Source organism: Budorcas taxicolor, chromosome 10, assembly GCF_023091745.1.
Source record: "Budorcas taxicolor isolate Tak-1 chromosome 10, Takin1.1, whole genome shotgun sequence".
NCBI classification, from domain to species: Eukaryota; Metazoa; Chordata; class Mammalia; order Artiodactyla; family Bovidae; genus Budorcas; species Budorcas taxicolor.
Window position 1 is genome coordinate 80,659,183 of NC_068919.1, and position 23,330 is coordinate 80,682,512.

A 23,330-nucleotide genomic window follows, 5' to 3' on the forward strand; every position below is an offset into this window, starting at 1 on the left:
TCCAGCAAGGAATCAGAACCTGTGTCATCAACATCAGGTGTGAGTGAAATTGCAGCTTGCCCTCCATCTCCTACAGCTGAGGATTCTTCAGCTCTACTATCTTCCACCTCCTTCCCCACCTCCAGTCAGTAACTCTTCTTGCCTGTGTGCTAGATGCCAGCCTCTGTATTCTAGCTGTTGTACTTTTCAAGATACTGTACTATAAGATTAAAAATCATTATTTTTTGTGCTTGTCTTTTATATACTATTCGTATGAAAAGTATTATAAACCTATTACAGTACAGTACTATATAGCCGTATTAGGTAACTAGGCTAACTTTGTTGGATTTAAAACTGGCCTTATGAATGCGCTCTTAGAAGGGAACTCATTCATATATAGGGGATTTATTGTGACTTCTATTTCACAGCATTAATCTAAGAATATAAGCGGGCACCACAAAGCATGCCTAGCAATCTGTCTTCCACGGGACATGGAATTGCCATACTGGTGCAACGCAGTCCATCTGGTTACACACTCAGCTGCAAAAGCAGTGCCCTAGGAAGGCCTGCTTACCTCCCAGATGACATGGAGCTAAGAGTTGTGACATCTGAACAACCACGAAGGGCTGTGCCATTAATAAATGTGTCCAGACACTTTCTAAATGTTTACATTACTCTTCGGGTTAGAAATTTTTAAATTCCATAAACAAGCATCTGTGAACTTATCTGGAAATCTAGCAGACACATCCCTTGTTTAACCAAACACAAAACCATAACACAAACACAAGCAAAACCAAGATAAAACCAATAGAGCAGAAACTTCCAGAGGCGCCAGAGGCCCCTGAGCTGGAACAGTGCAGGATCACCTCCCTGCAACTCCAGATGTGGGGACAATCCGCCCCACAAAGCCATGGGATTCGAGTTCAGGCACCATCATTCTCTAGTTCTGTTCTTGGGCAAGGCATTAAACGTCTCTTAACCTCAGTTTCCTCTACTGTTAAATGGGGGTGATCACCACCTCTGCCTGGAGTACCTTAGATACTGTTCCAAATCAAACCCTATAGTACCAAATACAAAATACGGTTATTCTTCATCCTAACTCTAAGAATACGGGGGGGTGGGGAAAGTAAAGGGACACGTATTTCTTCACCATGAATAACAAGCTAAGGGAACAAAATCAGATAGTGCCACAGCACATTAATCATCTTAAATCACCCTAGAGAAGCTTTTACTGGGAAAACGTAAGTTGATTTTCCATTACCATCCATGGCACTTGATGGAGTGTCCTTCCATGTCACCAGCTGCTATGCACTTGGGACAGACAAGTAATTTAATCCAAATAATTAGGAAGGTAGGTCTCCTATGGCATTGGGGGTAGGGAGGGGAGAATTGCCAATGGTAGTGAGATTACTGATCCACTCCTGGGCCTCTTATATCTAAATTCAGGTAGCCAGGAATTCACTGCTTAAGACATAAAAATGTTTTTCAATCTGATTAAAAAGTGGGCCAGGATAGAAATTTTTCCTAGGAAGATACACAGATGGCCAACAGGCACATGAAAAGCTGTCCAACATCACTAACCATTAGAGAAACGCAAATTAAAACCACAGTGAGGTATGACCTTGCACACGTTAGAATGGCTATTACCAAAAAAAAAACAAGAAACAAGTGTTGGTGAGGATGTGGAGGAAAGGGAATCCTTGTGCATTGTTGGTGGGAATGTAAATTGGTGCAGCCACTATAGAGAACAGTATGAGGTTCCTCAAAAAAATTTTAAATATAGAAGTACCTTATGGCCCAGCAATCCCACTTCTGGATATATATCCAAAGGAGATGAAATCACTATCCAGAAGAGATACCGCCACTTCCATGTTCACTGTAGCATTAGTGAACAATTAGCAAGTTACATAAAAAACTAAGTGTCTGTCTTTGGATGAACGGATAAAGACGAAGTGTATATATATTATGGAATACTATTTAGCTATAAAAAAAGGAAACCCTGCCATTTGTGACAACATGGATGGACCTTGAGGGTATTACACTAAGTGAAAAAAGTCAGAGAAAGACACATACTGTATGATCTCACTTACCTGTGGAATCTTAAAAGTCAAAATCACAGAAACAGAACAGAATGGTGGTTCCCAGGGGCTGAGAGGTGGGAGAAATGAGATGCCGGTCAAAGAGTACAAACTTCCAGTTATACGATAAATAAGCTCTGGGGATCTAATGTACAGCATGGAGACTATAGTTAACAACACTGGATTATATGCCTGAAAGCTGCTAGGAGAATAAATCTCAAATGTTCTCACCACACAAAAACACGGTAATTATGTGAGGTGATGGATGTGTTAACTACTCCTATTGTGGTGATCATTTCACAATATTTATGCATGTCAGGTAATCTTGTTGTGCACCTTAAATGTACACAATGCTATACGTCAATTATATCTCAGTGAAACAGCAGGGGGAGGGTGGCGGGGGGAGAGCAAGAAGAAACAAAGATTTTTTCTTTTACTGTTTTTTCCCTCCTGAAAATTAAACCACCTAGAAAAACAGTGAATACTGTTATCCTTCTACATAATACAGAGAAGAAAATGACCAAGTTCATGTTGGCAAGCAGGAAAGACAGACTTCACTCCTTGGCTCCTACCGCTGGGTCCTATAAGTTAGTCATCACTGATTCCCTGGTTGGTGTTAAGAGCCTCATGCCACCACTGCCCACCACACTGGCTAGAAAGCCAGGCAGAGTAACTGGCCATTGTCAGGGTCTGGGAGTGGCTGAGAGAAAGAACACAGTCACAAGATTCAGGAACCCCAAGTGGATGGCTTTTAAGCAAGCCACTCAACTTCTCCGGGTCACAAAAGAAGGTTCCTTTAAGCTCTAACCTTACCAATAGACACAAGAGAAAATCAGGATCACTGGAAACTGAAGACTATCTCTATTTCACTCAACCATGGCCTTTTGCCCTTCCTCTTGGATTCTGAAGATTAACAGGAGGCAGGAACAAAAAAATATAATAAATGTCCAGACAGTATGTGAACTATGACTATAATGGTAGGAGAAGATGAGGTCTATTGAGCAAATCATATACAACCATTGAAACAGCCAGATTTGCACAGTGGAATCTGGGATAACTTTTTTTTTCCAATCATCATCCTTCTTCCTGTTACACTGCTGTATCAGGCACATCAGGTTGGAACAAGTCGCTAGGATTTGCAGGGGAAGGTCTTACCTACAAGATCCCTTACTACCTTGCCCTTGTGCCAGGTTTGGGGTGTCCCAACTCTGCTCCCAGGGAGGGGAAAAAAGATGGAGCCTTCAGAGGTAGGCAATTCTGGAGGCCGACATTAGGCTTCCAAGCAACTTCAAGGAACCCTTTCCATAGGGCCCCCAAGCTCCCAAAAAGTTTATGAAATGGATATATAAAAGCCAAGGCTGGATAACCATAAAGGCAGCTCACCCAGTAAAGGAGTTTGAGTCCATCCAGAAAGGAAGTAGGAACAGAAAAGGCAAGATTTCACAGCAAAATCGGAACTGCTGCCCAACATCTGGACTGCCATATGTAAGTCCTATGTTAGGCAGGGTTGGGGAGCGGGGGAGGCAGGAGCAGGGAAGATGGAAGAAGGAAAAACAACAACCCTTCTGCCATCGAGAATCCTAGTGGGCGGGGTATAAATTAGGAGATTGGGATTAGCATATACACACTATACATAAAACAGACAACCAACAGGGACCTACATATATACTGCTTCTCCAGTGGTTAGGGCCCTGTGCTTTCACTGCTGAGGAACTAAGATCCCATGTCACACGATGTACCCCTGACCCCAAAAAACTTACTGAAAAAAAAAATCTATAGTGCAATCAGAGAAAATAGAAATAAAATACTGAAAATACAAGTAGAAGACAAATCATACCCAAAAGTACAAGATCACTAATTGTGGATGTAAATACCGAGGGAGTATAGCTGCTGGAATTACAGTAGATGTATGCACCACTCACCATGTGTTGGCCACTGCTAAGAGCTACACCTACATGATTTGATTTAATCCTCACTTCTACCCAGTAAAATGAGGGAGGTGGGATTACAATTATTCCCATTTTACATTTGCAGAAACGAAGTGAGTACATCCTTTTCCGAAGGTCCCAGCTAGCATCAGAGACAGGATTCAAAACCAGTGTCACCCAGAGCTCACGTGGGTTCATTTGAAGTGGAAAAGGGGGTTCATCTCTCAAGTGTGGGCTCTAAAGGAGGAGAGCTTGGGCATTGTCTGGAGAAGGTCTCTGGGGGCAAGGGGATTCATGCATGGGAAAAGGCCCCGGGGTGGAATCTGTGATGATCAAAACCACAAACATTTCTTGAGGACCTTTTAAGTGCTGGGCACAACCAGATTTGGAAATAAAGCTGTAATACCGAGAAGGAAAAGAGGAAATCATACTCCATTCTCCTTCCAAAAGAAGACAATAACACTTAAAATAAAATCTCTTTTGCCCACTCTGAATATTCCAGGGTCTCAAAAGAGACCATGCCACAGGAATGCTACATTGATTTGGGTAAGCCGGGAGGGGGATGCAAGAAAGGGCATTCCCTTTGACCTTGGCAGCAGACGAAAGAGCGAGAGAAATATATTGCCTTCCTCCTGGGGCAAAAGCATTTTAATTATCAGCTGAGAGGCCAGCAGAGCCATAAAACTGGCCAGCTGTCCCATTCAATCAGGCCAAAGGCCATAACAAGACAAGGCAGTGTTCTCAGGGGGCCAAGCGCTCGGAGTTAAGGCTGGGTCCGGAGAAAGCAAGAGGCCCGCACACAGTAGGAAGGAGCGGCTGGGGATAGATGCCTTCCGTGGCTTCAGCTGAAACAAATCTTCCTGTTTTGGTGGAGAAGGAAATGGCAACCCACTCCAGTATTCTTGCCTGGAAAATCCCATGGACAGAGGAGCCTGGTAGGCTACAGTCCATGGGCTCGCAAAGAGTCGGACATGACTGAGTGACTTCACTTTCTTTTTGGTGAGAGGGATAAAACTACCCCTGGCTGACTTGGCAGAAAGCAGGGCTTTCTGGCTGCCTAAATCCCCATACTACTTTAAAAAGGGAAACCCAGCTAGAGCCTGTGTATACCTAAAATAACAAGAGATAGAAAGAGCGGGGAAAGGGGCAGCCCTTCACTGAATGTGGTTCCAGGTGATACCTTCATGGTAAGTTTCTTCGGTCGTGTCCGACTCACTGCAACCCCACAGACTGTAGCCTGCCAGGTTCCTCTGTCCATGGAATTCTCCAGGCAAGAATACTAGAGTGGGTTGCCATGCCCTCCTCCAGGGGACTCTTCCCGACCCAGGGATCAAACCCATGAATCTTACATCTCCTCCATTGGCAGGCGGGTTCTTCACCACTAGCACTACCTGGGAAGCCCAGGTGATACTTGGCACACATCATTTCAGGCCATCTTAAAACAGCACTGCTCTCTTTTGTCTTGTCCACGTATTACAGATGAGAATCCTGGAGCTCCAAGACACACACCCAACGTCAGGGGCACAAGAAGTAGCCTAAATCCGAGTCTCTCTGACTCCCAAGCAGTGTTCCTTCTGTGAGACCACATGGCTCCCAATGTCAAGCTTAAGGGGGACATGCTTACTTCTCAAAATCTTCAAGTTTCCCACAGAGAGCAAAAATCCTGGGAAAGTTAGGAAAGAAGGCAAAGTGTGATCCACAGCCTTAACATTTCTCATTTCTGTGTCTCATGGCCACTTCTAGTGTGCTGCACAAGCAGTCTCCCTCACTTCTGTTGGTGATAGGCACAGAGGCACAAGATTAAAAGTGCCTAAGTGGACTGGAGGGCTTCCCTCATGGCTCAGCGGTACAGAATGCCTCCGCGAATGCAGGAGACATGGGTTCAATCTCTGGGTGAGGAAGATCCCCTGGAGAAAGAAATGACAACCCAATCCAGTATCCTTGCCTGGAAAACCCCTTGGACAGGGGAGCCTGGCAGGCTATAGTCCATGGGGGTCGAAAAGAGTCAGACACGACTTAGGGATAAAACAAGTGGTCTGGAGCCCTGCTGGAAAAAGCCTTGTGTTGTTGATTCAGAGGAGTGAGTGGGAAACCAGCTGCAGAGCTCTGACAGGCCAGGACGCCCCCTCGCTCAGCTCCAAGGACAGAGGTGGCCTGTGACGAGCTGTGTCCTGCTTCCAGGAGGAAGGCTGCCCTTGGTATATTGTAAGTCCCTGGCATGATTCTCGTGGCTGGGGCATCTTGTCTCAGCAAGGCCATCTGTCACGCTCTGAGCAGCAAAGAGGGAAGGGAGAACCTGTGGGCTCCGGTCAGCTGTTTCCCCACTGAACCGCTTGGTGAAGACTCCCCATCGGGAGCTCTGGCCCCTGCAATGAGCCCAGGCAGCGGGGAGCCTGGGCGCACTGTAGTGTGACACAGATTTAGACAGAGCACGAGGTCATCATCCACCCCCAACACACACATACTCCCTAGATCGTGTAATGTCAGCCCCAGGAGGGAGGGATCTCAGAGACCATCTCATCCAAACCTCTCATTTCACAGATGAGGAATCTGAGACCCAGAGAGATGATGAGATGTGTCTGGGACCACCCAGCCCATCTGCCCAGGGGGCACCTGGTCAGTGCTCCTTCCACTGCCCCATCCTCTTCTTACCCAGACACCCAACTAAGAAGCTCTCCTTTCGCCAGAACCTTCTCTGAGCCTCAGATGAGTATAAGCTGTAACCCTCTTCTCCCAAAATTAGTATGAGCTGTAACCCTCTTCCTTCCAAACCTACACACATTTTGCATAGATCCTTCCTTAATAAGAGGAGCAAGCGTGGTTGAGCAGGAAGCTGATGGGGGTCCTGACAGGGACTTCTAGGTAAAGAGATGGGTGACCTGGGAAGAAGCTACCTTTTCCTTTTGCCTCAACCAGACCATGGTCTCCGCTCTGTGTCCCAGTTTCCCATCCATAAGTGACCCCGAGCTACCTCCTGGGAATGGGGGAAAGCACCACATCAGGAAGGGAAAACCGTCCAAGAGCCACGGTGGGTAGGGAGACACAGACAGACTCCTGTCTCCTCCGAGATCCCGAAGCACAAACCTTGACCCTGAGCAATGACAGTGCCACAGGCCACCCGCAGAAAGGGGAGATGGCTACTTAGCTGTTACCAGGTTTGGGAGGAATGTGGGGAAGAGAAGACAGAACAATTTTCCTGACTTTCAAGGTAACCAAGGCTCGAATCAGAGGAAACAGAAATAGTGGGGAAGGGACAGAAGAACAGTGTGGAAATTCACGATTTCCATCCTTTATCCAAATCCTTTCCTGCCCTGAACCCAACCCTTACCATGGTGTTCTCGCCAAGCTCAGGGCTCAGTCATAGTCCAGGGACACCGACCAACATCATCCATACAACACAATCCTCTGACCACTCCAGCACAGGCTCTGCAGGTACCTACATGCTGCCCAGGGCCTGGCTTCTCCCTGCACCTGAGTAAGTTACAGAGCAGAACCCAGGATCGCCAGAGGAAAAACAGGCGGACAGCCTCCCCAAGCAAGCTGGGCAGAATGAGGGCAAATGTTCCATGAAGAGGGCAGCGCCCTTTGCGAATCCTAAGAAGGGGACCCGAGCCCCTCCAACTTCAGGAAAGGGCTGAGGCAAGAGAATCCATGGGGATGTCCAGGCACCATCACCTCCTGGGGGGCCATGCTTGCACTGGGCTGGTTTAGATCCTTCTCTGTGACCCCACAGGGAACTCCTTGAGGGCAGGGCTGTGTCTATTATAGTCCCAACACCAAGCGCTCAAAATGACGCACCAACGAGAGCCATCTCTGCACAGGAGATGGTCATGTCCAGGTGAAAGTGGGAAAGCAAGGCTTCCAGGCAAAGTTGAAGAACTGAGAGGTGCACGTGGCCTGCAGGTCAGACCTCCCAGCCTCGCCTGCTGAGTCACACTCACCAGGATGGTTCTTTGCTTCATTTCTGCTTTATTTACTTATGTATTTATTTTGACTTGCAGAATGTGTCTCTGTATCCACAGAAAATGCAATCTATCCACTGAACACAATACTTTAGGATATGCCTGGTATACCTGCTGGGTAACCTTAGAAACAGCCTCCTGCTTAGCACTGACTCCAGAGATGGGCTAGCAGGAAGTGGTCAGGTGTGACTTGAGTACAGGAAAATGAGTGGGGTTTGGCCAGCCAGAGAGATGAGGTGAGGGTACCTCTGAAAGCAAGCTTGATCCCACAGCAACAGTAAGTGTGATGAGGGCCCAATGGGTGGGAAGTAATACACAGCATATTCCAGGGAAAGACGAAACTGGCCTGTAAGGGAAAACACCTTCAGAGGAAGAAGAGGGAGATAGGATAGCAAAGACCCGTGAGAAGTTGACATCTGAAAAGAGGAAGGCTAGCTGAGTTCAAGCTGACATTTGAAAAGGCGTGGCTAGTCCTGAACCAAATCCAGTTCATCACTCACCTCTGCTCTTTCAGCTGTGAAATTAACAGTGAGTTCTCATGTGTTAATGACATGTGGACACTAAGGCCCAGTGAACAGAGTAACATTATTCCTAATTATATAAAACAAAAGCACTATACGAAGTAAGTAGCAGGGCAGTGAAACACCCCAGCTAACCCTCAGCAGAGTGCAGCCATGAGGAGTCAGACCTGGGCTCGGGACCAGCAGCGAGAGCCCAGAGCAATGGCTGCCCACTTTGAGCCTCTGCTTCCTATTTGTAAAATAAAGACACACACAGTCTTCACTCTGCAGGGTTGCTGTGAAATTTAGACGGGAACCCACATAAAATGCTCAGACAGGGCCTGACCAAAAGAGCACTCGATAAGCATTAGTTGCTTGTTGTTATTATTATTTAGAGGTTTGGTGATGATGATTATATACGGATTTGGTTTAGTTAATATATTATATCTAAATACTGTAGATGTTGTTACTGTTTAGTTGCTAAGTCATGTCCAACTCTTCTGCGACCCCATGGACTGTAGACAGCCAGGCTCTTCTGTCCATGGGATTTCCCAGGCAAGAATATTGGAGCGGGGTTACCATTTCCTTCTCCAGGGAATCTTTCTGACCCATGGATCGAACCCGTGTCTCCTGCTTGGCAGGCAAATTCTTTACACTGAGCCACCTGGGAAGCCAAAATAGTGTAGTGGAAAACTGTAAAACCTTTAAATATCTTGTGGTAGAAGAATATTTATTTAATAAGAAAGTGGTCACAATATAGCAAGTTGGCAGTGGGGGAGAAAGCATGCTGCAAGAAATGTACTTATTAGGATCTCCTGTGTAAGATTTGGGGCTTCCCAGGTTACTCTAGCAGTAAAGAACCCACCTGCCAATGAAAGAGACATGGATCAGTGTAAGAGACGTGGGTTTGATCCTTGGGTCAGGAAGGTCTCCTGAAGGCAGGCATGGCAACCCACTCCAGTATTCTTGCCTGGAGAATCCCAAGCATAGAGGAGTCTGGCAGGCTACAGTCCACAGGATCACAGTCACACACAACTGAAGTGACCTAGCACACACACACAGTTAAGATTTAGGGGTGAAAAGAAATATGCAAAAATGCCCAAAAAAAAGGAAAAACACACACTGGGTTTAGCTCTATGTTCTTCCATGTTTTTTAATGGGAGGAAAGAAGTTAATAACAAAAGTAATACCACTACCTTCACTTTGAGCAAGGCTTTTCATTTTCCATCACCTCATTTTTATACTAATTTTGTTTTTAATAGCCCCTATTAAACTGTTATTTTGCCAAATGCCCTTAAGCCAAAACCCTGAAATCCACTTACCTACCTCCAAAAGGACAATCTTTCCACTAAAAGACCATCCTTCACTAACATCTTTGCTAACAATCAAGTGGCTGGTTTTCCCCAGTGTGAGGAGCAGAGACACATAAATCCACTTTTATAGCCAGGACTTCAGTGAGTAGTTTCAAGAAGAGATGTTTAAGTTAACGATGCACTGCAGTAGAGTAGGAGAAACCACTTCTTAAATCAGAAGTCTGAGCCACAAGTCCCAGCACCTGGCTAACCCTGCTTTATGGCTGTATGATGGTAAATATCTAATCAATACCTAAGACAACACTTCTTCCCAGTGCATGTTCCCAGATTTCATGGTAAGACGGCCAGCTGTGTCCCCACCATCCATGCTCTCTCTCTTCCTTGGTAACAGACCCTGATTATTGGCCAGAATCCATGCCAACCCAGAATAAAACCCTCCACCACCCAGTGGCCCTTGCGCCAGCCATGGCTATGGGACTCCACTCTAGCCACTGAATACACGCAGATGTGTTGTGCTGGATTTCTAGGAAGCTAATGGGAGACGACTCAGCCACAGGAGCAGCTTCCTCTATGCTTCTGCTTTTCCTGCTCCTTCAGGCCTGTGACTCAGACCAAATAATTGGCATTTCAGAAGTCATCTTGTATCCTAAGGCAACCCTGAGAGGCAGTAAAGAGATGTGGAGATGCTTTAAACACCCCAGCCTTCTTTTCAAACACAAATGAATTATACCTTGTTTTAGCCACTGTTACTTTGTTTTGTTTTTTTCAAGTTATGTGCATTAAACCAAAACTTACTTCAGATGATACATGAACAACCTAAGATGTTCTATGCTACACATATGTCATAAATAGCACATGACTTTTTAAAACGGATGATCAAGATATATTAAGCCTTTTAAGAAATCACTTTTTTACTGAACTTTTTGTAACAGTTAGATTTTATCACCAGCTACTTTCTTTTTTCCACAAGACAGCCCCCATGTGTACCTTACTCTTTTCTCTAGGGGTTCAAAGTCAACTAACACATGTAATTCACAGAACTCTGCCCTCACATGACTATGAACAAAATGCGACTCTCTGGAGTTCCTAATAAAAACCAAGAGAAACAGGCCAGTGTCCCCAAGTCTGCAAAACACAAAGAAGTTACAACTCTCAAACTGGAGGCAAAGAAGTGACATAACATTTCTAAAATGATTTTCAAGTTGTGTACACACAGCAATGGAATAAGAACAACAGTGTCATCAGGGCTCATATTGGATAAATTCAATCACAGACAAACAGCCACCCACAGACAAATACCAAGGAGTTACCACAACTTGCATGTGAGATTTACAGCAGGCATCAACATCAGCACCAACCAGCAGCCCAGTGGACTATGGACATTTCAGGGCATCAACTGTCTTGCTGGGTGAGGTCCTTTAAAATAGTACCCTATGTATGCCCTGCCACCATACATTGTACCTGAAGGTCCCCCTTGGGAATCCTAAAACCCACATTAAGACAAAGGACCAGGGTTTTGTCTCCAAGGAGACAGAATGACAGTCAGGTCCCCTGCACCTCGTTAGCAAGTTAGCTTTCCCTTCCTAAGAGTCTAGACTTCCAACATAAATCAGAAAATGTAAAACCTTGTATCTGCAGCTTGAAATTATACCCAGATGTAAAACTTCATAGAGGAAATTATTAACTTTTACAATCACCCACCCTAGCCCAAGTTTTTAAATGGGCCCAATTACGTAAGATTAGTGCACAACGCCTAGTTCACCCAGCATGATAAGGATATAAGAATGCATTCTTTTTTTAATTCAGTTTCTATATCACATTTTCTACCAACACATCTGCTTATTCTCACTCTATCATCCAAAGCAATCTCTAGGTAGAAATTTTTTTTTTCTTAAAAAGGAAGTCAGCAGAAGTTTTAACTTATTTTATACATTTAAAGGGCTTCCCTGGTGGCTCAGATAGTAAAGAATCCGTCTGCAATGTTGGAGACCTGGGTTCAATCCCTAGGTTGGGAAGAACCCCTAGAGGAGGGCATGGCAACCCACTCCAGGATTCTTGCCTGGAGAATCCCCATGGACAGAGGAGCCTATAGTCCACAGGGTTGCAAGGAGTTGGACACAACTAAGCACACACACACACTTTTAAAGAACAGAATTGTGCAGGAAGGATGAGAATAATCACATAGTAAAGAGATAGAATAATGGCAGAAGGAAAAGAGAAACCAGATTTATTTTAAGGAACTTAAATCCTTCACATGCATTATATCCAAAATACATATCTAATGTTCCAGACTCACCAGGAGGAAAATTTGCTCTTATTAAAGGGGAAGAGGATGCATGTAGATGAGGTAAGGGTAACAGATGCTATTTTAAAGTAAGTTGGAGAGTATATTTCTGTATATATGGGCCATATATGCTTTTTAAATGTCTGGGAAAATATGCCAAATGTAATATATACACTTTCAGAAGGAAAACTGGAGAAGGCAATGGCACCTCACTCCAGTACTCTTGCCTGGAAAATCCCATGGACGGAGGAGTCTGGTAGGCTGCAGTCCGTGGGGTCACTAAGAGTCGGATATGACTGAGCAACTTCACTTTCACTTTTCACTTTCATGCATTGGAGAAGGAAATGGCCACCAAGTCCAGTGTTCTTGCCTGGAGAATCCCAGGGACAGGGGAGCCTGGTGGGCTGCCATCTATGGGGTCGCACAGAGTCGGACACGGCTGAAGTGACGTAGCAGTAGCAGAAGGAAAACATTATGGGTGATCCTTCTTTCTGTTTATCTACACTTCCTAATTTTTGTAGAACAAAAGCACTTACTACTTATGTTATTTAAAACATATTTTTTAAAATTAACAGATTCACAACAGCATCAACACAAAAATAAGCCACATGTGGAACAACCAGGAGGAAAACAAGGTCTAAAGGATTTCTGGGCTCAAAGCTGAAGGACACAGAGCGTGAAATTCTGGGACCCCAAACTCCTAACGCCCTCCTCTCTGGACAGGATGCCCAAAGTGACTTCAGGCATATACCACTTAGCAAATTGTATCCTCCCTACCATGCAGTTTAGGTCAGGGAAAGTCCAAATTACCACACAAAAGAAGCATACTCCCAAGGCCTGCTGATTCAGCCAAGGAAAGAGACTGAAGTTTATACCAACCCACTATTTAATTATGTCTAACACTTGCTTTACAATCCAGTTTATGGGTTCTAGATGTTTAATAAACAGTTATTTCTCAGTTCCCTGCTATTAAACACTATGTAGTTATGACAATTAATTAATACCACCTTGAGGCTATCAGGAGAGCTGTAGGTCTACCAGTGAGGTTGTGTTCCCCAGGCTGACACCGTCACCTGAACGGGCTTCATGGCTTAAACAACACGTCTCCTCTCTCGGAACTCAGGTTGGATAGTTCAGACAGAAATGCAAACAGATGGTATTGGTTTGCTTTATCTATTGTTTCACTGAAGAGGAAACCTCCTTTTGTGTTCAGAAGCACCCACCCTTTCCTCAAAATGGAAAAACCAATCTATGTTTTATTTGAACAGTACATCACAGAGTTACACACTGCCAACCATGCCTGCTAATTGGGTTTCTTCTTTTTTTGGTACTTTTCTTTTTTTTTTTTGGTAATTTTTTTTTCCTTTTTCTTTCTCTTTTTGGCTGAGGTTAAAGCGTCTGCCTCCAATGTGGGAGACCTGGGTTCGATCCCTGGGTCGGGAAGATGCCCTGGAGAAGGAAATGGCAACCCACTCCAATATTCTTGCCTGGAGAATCCCATGGATGGAGGAGCTTAGTGGGCTAGTCCACGGGTCGCAAAGAGTTAGACACGACTGAGCGACTTCACTTTCACTTTTCATGTGGCATGCAGGATCTTAGTTCCCCAACTATGCCCTCTACAGTGGAAGCATGGAGCCCTAACCACTGAACCACCAGAGAATTCCCAAAGGATGGACTGGCTTTAAGCAGGGCATTTCACTGCCCACTAAGATTCCTGAGACATTCACTTCAACCCAAGCTACGGACCGGGTCTGAAAGTGATCTCAAGCCCTCCAGCCCCACCTCTCTGTACTCACTGTTGCTGGATTTAAGGTCACGGTGGATGATGGGGACAATCGCCTCATCATGTAAGTAGTTCATCCCTCTGGCAATCTGCACAGCCCAGTTCACCAGGATGTCTGGGGGAATCCTTTTCCCAGATAACACTCTATTCAAAGGCCCTCCACGAGCAAACTCCATGACCAAGCAGAGGTTGGGTTCCTTCAGACACACCCCCCGAAGGGCAATGATGTTGGGGTGCTTCAGCATGGCAAAGAGCTTGGCCTCCTGGCGGACGTTCTCTATGGTCTGGCTGATGTCCTCGTCGGGATCATGGCGAGCTGCTTTTACAGCGACCTCATCCCCTATCCAGAAAGCACGATAGACCTTCCCAAAGCCCCCGATGCCGATAATCTCTTCCAAGGTCAGCTCCGCAAAGTCAATCTCTAACACTGAGAAAGAAAAGGAAAAAAGGAGCAAGTCAAAACCATTTGAAAAACACCATTTAATCACCCATTTACCTAGCTGGGTAAACACAACAAGCTGTCTGTCCACTTGCCTTTTCAGTCTCCCCACAATAAACTCCCCAAGGACAGGAAAAGTGGGTAACATTTTTTTCTGTGGCCAGCGCGTTATCTTTAGTGACCAGCACATAGTAGGTATTCAATAAGTATTCACAAAATAACTTCTACTTGGAACTTCATGAAGAATACTGTACTGAGAGCAACCATTTTAACTAAAAGAAAAACTGGGGGAGACCAATCATTGTGTGGCTTATTCACATTTTACAGTGTATATGCTAGGTAGCAAGAAGTATATAATACAGTGCCAAGGCAGACAGACAACAACCAAACTAGTGTAGAAGAGCTTCAGTGGTGGTATGGTCCAAAGATGAGGGAAATCACTCACTCCCACCACAGGACAGGGATTAAGAGAGTGGGTGGGAAGAGGATTCTCAAGGAAGGAAGCATCTGAAATGGGCCCAAAGAATGAGAGGAAGGGATACCATCAGGAAATGAAGACCAAGGTGGAGGAGACAGTCGCGGCAGATGGAAGGTCGTGAGCCAGAACATAGGGCACGAAGCACTTATTCACAGTAGACATGACATGGAGACAAACTAGATGTCCATCGACAGATGAGTGGATAAAGATGTGATGCTCACACACAATTGAATGTTACTCGGCCATAAGAAAGAATGAAATCATGCCATTTGCAACAACCTGGGTGGACCTGGAGATTATCATAGGAAGGGAAGAAGTCAGACAGGGAAAGACAAATACCACATGACAGCACGTGCATGTGGAATCTAAATTATGATGCAAATGAACTCATCTACGAAACAGAAACAGACTCAGAGACAGAGCAGACTTGGGGTTGCCAAGAGGGGGAGTGTATTGAAGAGGGACAGAGTGGGACTCTGGGGTTAGCAGATGCAAGCTAGTACATATAGAATGGATAAACGACAAGGTCCTGCTGCTCCTACAAGGGAACTGCATTCAGCATCTTGTGATAAACCATAATGGAAAAGAATATAAGGAAGAAAGTAAGTATATGTGTAACTGGATCACTTTGCTATACCGCAGAAATTAACACAACATTGTAAATCAACTCTGCTTCAATAAAGAGAAAAGGGGGGGGGAAAAAGAACATGGGCATGAAGGCATATAGTCTATCAGGAATTTCAGGGAGTCCAGGGCAGCTGGATTATATATGCATTAGGGTAGATGAGGCTCAAAGTCTTGCTGGGGTCAGACTTGTGACTTAGAAAGGAAACCAACTCTGGCAGCTATGTGGAACGTAATAGCAAAAGGGACCACTAAGGAGAACACTGCAGTAATCCAGGTACACAAGCACAGAGTCAAATCTCAGGAGCCGTGAAGACTGAGATCAGGAAAAAAAATCAGGAGACCTTCAAAACTTGGTTTTATCAGGACCTGGTGATTAAAGTGTGCAAGAAAGAGGAGTCTCCAAGGCAACATCTTACCCTCACCACAGTTCCAGCCCTGAGGTTCCCAGTGACACCCCCACCCTCTCATTTCCCATCCCAAATCCAGTTTGAATCTACTGTACTTGACTGTATCTTTAGCTGTTTGGAAAGACTCCCATGGGTAGGGAATAATAACCAGCAGTGATTATGAATCTTGAGTTAGATATGGTGTTGCTGTACAAGTGAAGTGTTATTTCAAGTTTCTCTCATGAAAACCCTATTCTCTGTCTTCTCAGTCTCTTTCCTTGTTTTCACCCAGCTGACCCAGCTGGTCTCAGGTCTCAGCTTAACTGTAATCTCCTAGAGGAACTTTTCCTAACCCCTCTACTAAACGAGGCCAGGCCCCCATCAAGCACTCCCATGGCAGTCTCTATTGGCAAGACTCAACAAAGTTATAGTTGCTTATTCAATGCCTATTGTCCTACTAGACTGCAAGATGCATGAGGGCTGATCCTCTCTGCCTGGTAAAACCTGGTAAAGATCCTGTACGTGCTGAACATTCAGCTGGTGACCAATAGAGGGTAAAGCAAAAGGGGGAGAATCTACTTCAGTATGAAAGAAATCAAACTCAGATCTGTGGACCTCCTGAAACAAACACAGAGAATAGTCGCACTGCTACAAAAGCAAAAACTGAACATTAAGATCACGTATTTCTGAACTCTTGGCAAGAGCGAAAAGAGGAGATGCCCACTGCAGACTGTTCTTATCTATTCTCACCCAGCTCCACAATGTCTCCATTCTCCATTCAGATGCTGGCGGTGCTCAGAACTAGGTTCCTGCTCAGTTATAGCACTTCCATCCTATCTAGGGCTAATATTCATTTATATTTTGTAATTCACTTGGCAGTCTGCACAAAGCAAACTCTTAGTTAGTCGGACTGCCTGTAAGTATACAAAATATGTGGCCCATTTGCACCCTCAAAGTTCCAATTGTTCAGGATTATCACCTCAGTAACCAACACAGCATTGTAAAGCAATTTTCCTCTAATTAAAAAATAAATTTAAAAGTTTTATGAGAACAAAAGTAAATAAATGACAGCAACAACAAAAGCTCATCACCTTATCTAGCACCCTTCTTGAAAAAATAAATGGTGTGTCCTGCAGACTAATAATCTACATCCATTCTACAATCCTCCAGTATACCTTTCAGTACTACAGAAGCTGGAAAGTTTAAAAACTATATTTCCCAGACTTCTTGACAGAGTGCTGGTTCAGCCAATGAGATGCATAAGATTCAGAAGGCAGAAGTGATATGGAGACCATCTCCTTGCTGATTCTCCTGGTAAGCATGGCCGTGGAGAAGTGGGTTTTCTATAATATCATGTCAGTGTCCAATTATTAGGGTTCCCAAGTGGCGCTAGTGGTAAAGAATCTTTCTGCCAGTGCAGGAGATTAAGAGATGTGGGTTCAATCCCTGGGCCAGGAAGATCCCCTGGAGAAGGAAAAGGCACCCTACTGCAGTATTCTTGCCAGGAGAATCCCATGGACAGAGGAGCCTGGTGGGTTATAGTTCATGGGAGTAGCTTACTAGTTTTGCAGATGTGGAAGGAATGTTGCAAGGCCAAGTAGTCACCTAATCTCCAGACAACAACTACAACAGGGTATTGGAGAAGTCAACTGCAGTGATAACTCCTGATTCTGTACCTTCTCAGAGAAGCAGCAGCTTGTCTGGTAGGCCAGGTCTGCAATGGACTAGGAGTTGACCCCATAATTCTAGCTGAGAGCCCCTTCTCCCTGCCCTTCCAACAAATCTACAAGCACCCAATTTCTTCTACTAAACTGTTTTCTGTTTAAAGTAGCCTGAGTGTTTTCAGGTCCTAAAACGAATCCTGACTGATTACTAATTCTTATCTTTTCTATTACATGAATAAGAAAAAATACGCCTACCTTAAAAAGAGATTAGAACCTTCCTGGAGAAAAATGTAAGTTATGTTAGGAATCCCTTGGTCATGGAGGGAGCACTCATATTTTTTCCTACCAGATTTTTTTTCATGGATGAAAAGGTAGGTGCCTATTTAATAAATGCACATTTACATATCTTATTCCTCAGATATCTGAATTCTCCTTAAGGAAATTAAGTGCTATATTTTCTTGTGTATCCACCCTCTTCTTTCCTCTGGTCTGAAGCATAGTTGTTAACACACAGGAGGTGTTAAATATCCATTTAAACACTTATCATCGTTGTTTAGTCACTAAGTCATGTCCAACTCTCTGCAACCCCATGGACTGTAGCCCACCAGGTTCCTCTGTCCAAGGGATTTCCCAGGCAAGAATACTGGAGTGGGTTGCCATTTCCTTCTCCAGGGGATCGTTCCAACCCAGGGAATGAACCCATGTGTCCTGCATTAGCAGGCAGATTCTTCACCACTAAGACACCAGGGAAGCCCCTTATTTAAACATACGAGGACTTAAAAGATGTGATTCTGAACGAAGGTGCTGAAAGGACAGCTCCTCTGATGGCATTCCACAGAAGACAGAAAACCTCTGTGGGGAAGGCAAAGCCATGACCTCTCTCTCTCTCTCTCTCTCTCTCTTTCTCTCTGCGTAGAACATAAACTCTCATGTTCTTGCTATTTAGTCAAGGAAATATTTTGACCAGCCTTCAAGAAAAGCATAGAAGAGTACTTACAAGCAGACAGAAGACAGAATAGTGGGGGATGTGGGGAGGGTCCTCTCCTTTCTCTTCCCTGTTAGGAAGTCCTTGTGGATAGAAACTAGACTATCACTGCAGCTGAGAGCATGTGGGACTCCTTCCCTTCCCTGCTCCAGTCAAGACCTGGTTTTAAGTAAGAATCAGGTCAAGTCTCATGCAGCACATATTTCGGTTTCTGCGGAAGAATATTTCCAGGAATATCAGGAAAAAATCCTTATTTCTTTCAGTCTTGGAGTCAAGACATTATTCCCTCTCAAATGTATTCTTAGAAACTATAGACATATAGGCACATTCTGATGAGTTTGGGGTAAGTGAATAGTACACACATCACTCATTTAAAAATCTTAAGTACACCCTTATAGTTCTAGTGAGTGCAAGAAAAAGAAATGTAAATCAAACATATCCTTAATTTAAGCCCTGCTTGAAAACAAAAACAGCTCTCCTGCAAGAGAAACTTTTTCTCAATACCTACGGTTATAGATCTCCAAAGATGATATAACTGTACATTTTCCATCTTTCACTAAAATAAAGAAGCTGAGTATGCTCTTGGGTTATTTATATTTGTCAGCCCCACGGACAGCTAAACTCTAATACCTACATTGGAGATGATAAAAGCACTCTATGAGTGTTGGATGATTTATAATATCCTTCCTATATGTTTTCCTTGTCACAAGATTTAGCAATTTCTTCCTCTTCTGTTTTGATTAAAGATTGCAACAAAAGTTTTACTCTGAAAAGCAGTATTTGCAACTGAAACTGAACATTATTCATGGCAACCCACTCCAGTATTCTTGCCTGGAGAATTTCATGGATAAAGAGGAGCCTGGCTGACTAGAGTCCATGCAGTCGAAAAGAGTCAGACACGACAGAATAACTAACACTTTTGTGTCTTTTATTCACAATCTAATAGCAAAATTCATGCCCCAAAGAGGAAGTTCAAAAAACTAACTGGAGAAAAGTTGTCAAAGGCTCGATTTCATTCAGAGTCTTTGGAGACAAGGTCGTCAATCACCTTTATTTTCTGAGTGACGGTAACTGAACCGATGGACACAGCATACAGACCAGAAACACTTGATCAGATCAGCAACTTCCTTTAGCAAAGCACTGCACTGAAAATATATATTTTCCCTCATGCGTGACTTTTAAGTACGTCCTCACTTTCTCATTTCTTTAACCCCTGGTATTTAACACGGTATCTCTCTTTCGCTAGGCACTCTAATTGGTTTTTGATTAGAACTAAATTTTCTGAATTATCAAGAATTCAGCCCAGTCAAGATCAGAACTCCCAGTTTGGCTAAATAACAAGACCTTCAAAGGCAATGTTGTTCAAGTCAATTATTTCAGTAAGTATAAGATGCTTCCTAATTTCTCATCATCTGAGTTTTAGATATAGGAATCTATTCTATCCAAGGTAACTTTTGTTATCGCAAAGGTGAAGTCCTGGGCACCCAACGGAGAAGGTGCTTCTAACGTGGTGCAGTGAGTGTGGACCTATCTGGCTTTCTGTGCATGGGGTTCTTCCAGCCTCGGTCAGGTTCACTCCTGACTGCTCTGACAGCAGGAGCACAAGCTACTAAAGAAACTCAGTTCCTGCTCACGAACCTCACAGAGCTCTTCTACTCTGACACCAGATGTCTCTAAAAAACAAATCACCAAACATCACCCACAAAGAACCTCAAAATATGACATGTTTAGACTACACTACTCTCTAACATGCCAGGCCAACATCTCTTCCAGTATGCGACCAAGTTCATCTTCAGCACTATTTGGGACATTATATGCTAGGACCTTTACCCTTCACTTTTCCAGCACTAGTGCCAAAAAGATGCAACAACTGGAAACAATTTAACTTGTCACCTTGTATTATTAAGATCAACTAGCAGAAGCAGGAAGTTTTTAATTGAATAAAACAGAGAAAACAACCGAAGCTAAATACTTGAATGTCAATTTGACAGTCAAAACAAGGAAAGAGGCTATGATTTTTTTTACTAATGGCTGTTACTTAATAAACAGGTTAAGATATAATACAATTGTTTGGGTGAAAATAAGTCATAGGATCAGAGAAATAACTGTTACAACTGAAAGTTTTAAACTATTTAAAGTTATCCCTTGGTAATGATTTTTTAAATCAGCTAAGGGGCAAAGTACATAAAACACGGAATAAAGTACATGTGTACTAACAATACGTTTTTAACAGGAAAGAAATTATGGAAACCCTCAAATACAAAATAGTGTAAACTGTACCGGGAGATATTTACATCTTTCTTCTAAAACCACCTAGCATCACGGATTATAGAATTCTAATGGCAAGTTAACTCCTTTGAAAAAACAAAGAAAAATTCATTACAGGGTGTGTTACAGGGGGCTCCTGGGAAATTGGTGAAAACCAGGACACTGCCAGAAAGGCCCTGGGAGGGACCCCTGGGTATCATTCCCCTGAGATTTGGCAAATACCAAATATAGGCAAGGATCTAGGGTGAGAAGAAAGGAGAAATATATTGTCTAGGTGTCAATGGGCTGGGATTTAACCACTGCTCCTGATCTCTCTGGGGGGAATGACATACTTTACCCTTTCTATCATTTCTCCACGCATCACCTCCCCTCCACCCACTCTCTCTCTCTCACACACACACCCTTCTTAGCACATTATTCAGTGAGACTCCTAAAGGTACCACTTTTGAGATACAAGATTAGGATCGAAGAAATCAACACGGTATTTCAAAGGTGTTTCAGAGGTTTCCAAGACTTGTGAACCAGCTCGGCCCTGAGGGAGACACCACCATCTCCTTTGAAGCAAAAGTAAGGGGCGAGGACAGGCGATAAAAGAGGTAGGGAAGGTCCCTGATTTGAGGACTAAGGTTATTACAGAAACCACCAGCTTGCCTAAAATCCTGCCAGATTTGCGGGGCGGGGTGGGGGCGGGGTGGTGTTGGGGCTTCAGGATGTGGAATCGAGCTGCTGCTGAGGTGGTCAGGTGAAGGTGAAGAAGCCCAAGCGCCCGAGGTTCCAGGCGAGGCCTGCCTGCGGCGTGTCTATCTTAGCCACTGCACCCACCAAAGCCCGTGCAGCCTGAGCGCGCGCGCGCACACACACACACACACCCAGGTCAATCATTGCCCACCCCAACCTAACCCTCAGGGAGGTCTGCTCTCCCTCCGCAATCATCCCCAGGCCTCCATCATTCCCCGCCCCACTCCATCGCCGGGCTCCCGGGCCCGCCTTCGCCTTACACTGAATGGGCGGGTAGCAACTGGGGTCCTCGCCGCCGGGCTGGCAGCGGCTGGAGAAAGCGCTGCGCGGGGTCACGTAGTTGCTCGGGAAGATGCCCACTCGCTGGTTCAGCTGCCCGGTCCACCAGCCCTCGTCGCCGGACACCTGCGAGTCCTTGGACAGCACCTCCACCACGTCGCCCAGCCGCAGGGTCAGCTCGTCCTCGCCCGCCGCCTCGTACTCGAACACTGCCGTCCAGTAGGGCAGCGGCGCGCCGCAGCCCAGCTCCCGGGGGGCCGCCACCGCCTCCTCCTCCTCTTCTTCCTCCTCCTCGGCCCCAGCCCCGGCTCCATCCTCCCCCGGCGGGGCGGCAGCGGCGGCGCTCGCCAGGCAGCCGAGAAGCGCTCTGGAGGGCTCCATGGAGCGGCCGATCCATAGGGTGCGGGGCTGCCGCCGCCCGCAGGAGCCGCCGCCGCCTATTGTTCATGCGGCTCCGCAGAGCTGGGGGGACACCCCTCCCCCGACGGCGGCCTCAGGTAGGGCCGGGGTTGGCGGGGCGGGGAGCGCCGGATCGCTCGGGGCTGGGGCCGGCCGGGCGCGGCGACAAGTGCGCGGAGCTGGAGTGCTCACCGCAGCATCGGGGCGAGGCGGGCCGGAGCCCTAGCCTTCGCGATCGCCCCCCTGGGGCGGCCTGGCTACCTCCACCGCGGGTAACCTGCTCGCGCAGCCGGTGCCAGCAGCCGCCCGCCGCTGCCGCCACCGCCGCCCGCCGGCCGCTGCTCCCCGCTTCGCGCTGCGCCCCGCCCCCTGCGCTGCCCTCACGCCCTGAACCACCTGACGCGGACCTGGCTCCACCCCAGCCCTGCGGACCCGAGGGGGCGGGACCTATCTGCTCCCGGGCCCGCCCCCGGGCTATCCGGTCTTCCCATTGGCCGCCACCGACCCCCGCCAGCCATCCACCCCGCCCCTCTCCACCCACCCTGCTCCTACGTCACGGGTCCCCCCTGTCCCCGGCCCCCGCCCTGTGCGGGCTCGCTCATTCTCAAACCCCAGGTTGCCCATTTCTCTCTCCCATTGGCCCGCCGCAGCTCCAACCATTGGTCTGAGCTACCTGTCCGTTTCCTGGGAGTGTTCAAGGAAGAGGCTGCGGCTTCATTGGGCGCCTGAGGAAGGATGGGTGGTTCCGCAAAGGTAGAACCGAGTCTTCCTCATTCAGACCAAAAAGGCTGAAGGAGACCGTTCCCTTTGTTTGCTGCGAAGGGGTAGGGACTCCCATTGGGCACCACCTGTGTTTTTGATCTTAAAGTGAGCTTTTGAGAGTGAGCGGAGGAGGGGCGAGCTGGGTAGCGCCCTCTGGGAGAGCTCTTTCTTCTCCAGCTCCCTCTTACAGTTGGATTCTCCCTTCTCTTGGAGATGCCTCTGCCCCAGTCCCTACGAGGTGGATCAACTTCGACTCCCCTCGGACTGAATTGCACCCCTACTCCATCCGTAATCTTTCGTCTATTAAGGCCTTCAGGCCCACTGCAATGCTCTTTAGAACTCTTAAAACTACAGTTCTTGCCCTTTATGAGGACTGTATACAGCTTGCCCTTCCTTGGGTTCTTGTTGGAAGAGAGTCCAATATCATCGATTTTTAGAATTCAACCGAGAGAGAGAGACCACTTTATTGGGGCTCAAA

The 23,330-nt window shown here is 45.9% G+C and overlaps 1 protein-coding gene across 1 annotated transcript in view; it reads right to left on the bottom strand.

The window, feature by feature from the left end:
• Window positions 1-22,072, bottom strand: part of MAP3K9 (mitogen-activated protein kinase kinase kinase 9) — a 78,651-nt gene extending 56,579 nt beyond the window's left edge. Inside the window, exons 1-2 of the mRNA XM_052646445.1 lie at window positions 21,673-22,072; window positions 13,841-14,254 (exon numbers count right to left, since the gene is read on the bottom strand). Of these exons, the coding sequence (XP_052502405.1) occupies window positions 13,841-14,254; window positions 21,673-22,072 (814 nt within the window). The remainder of the gene's footprint in view (window positions 1-13,840; window positions 14,255-21,672) is intronic.
• Window positions 22,073-23,330: the final 1,258 nt, after the last annotated feature.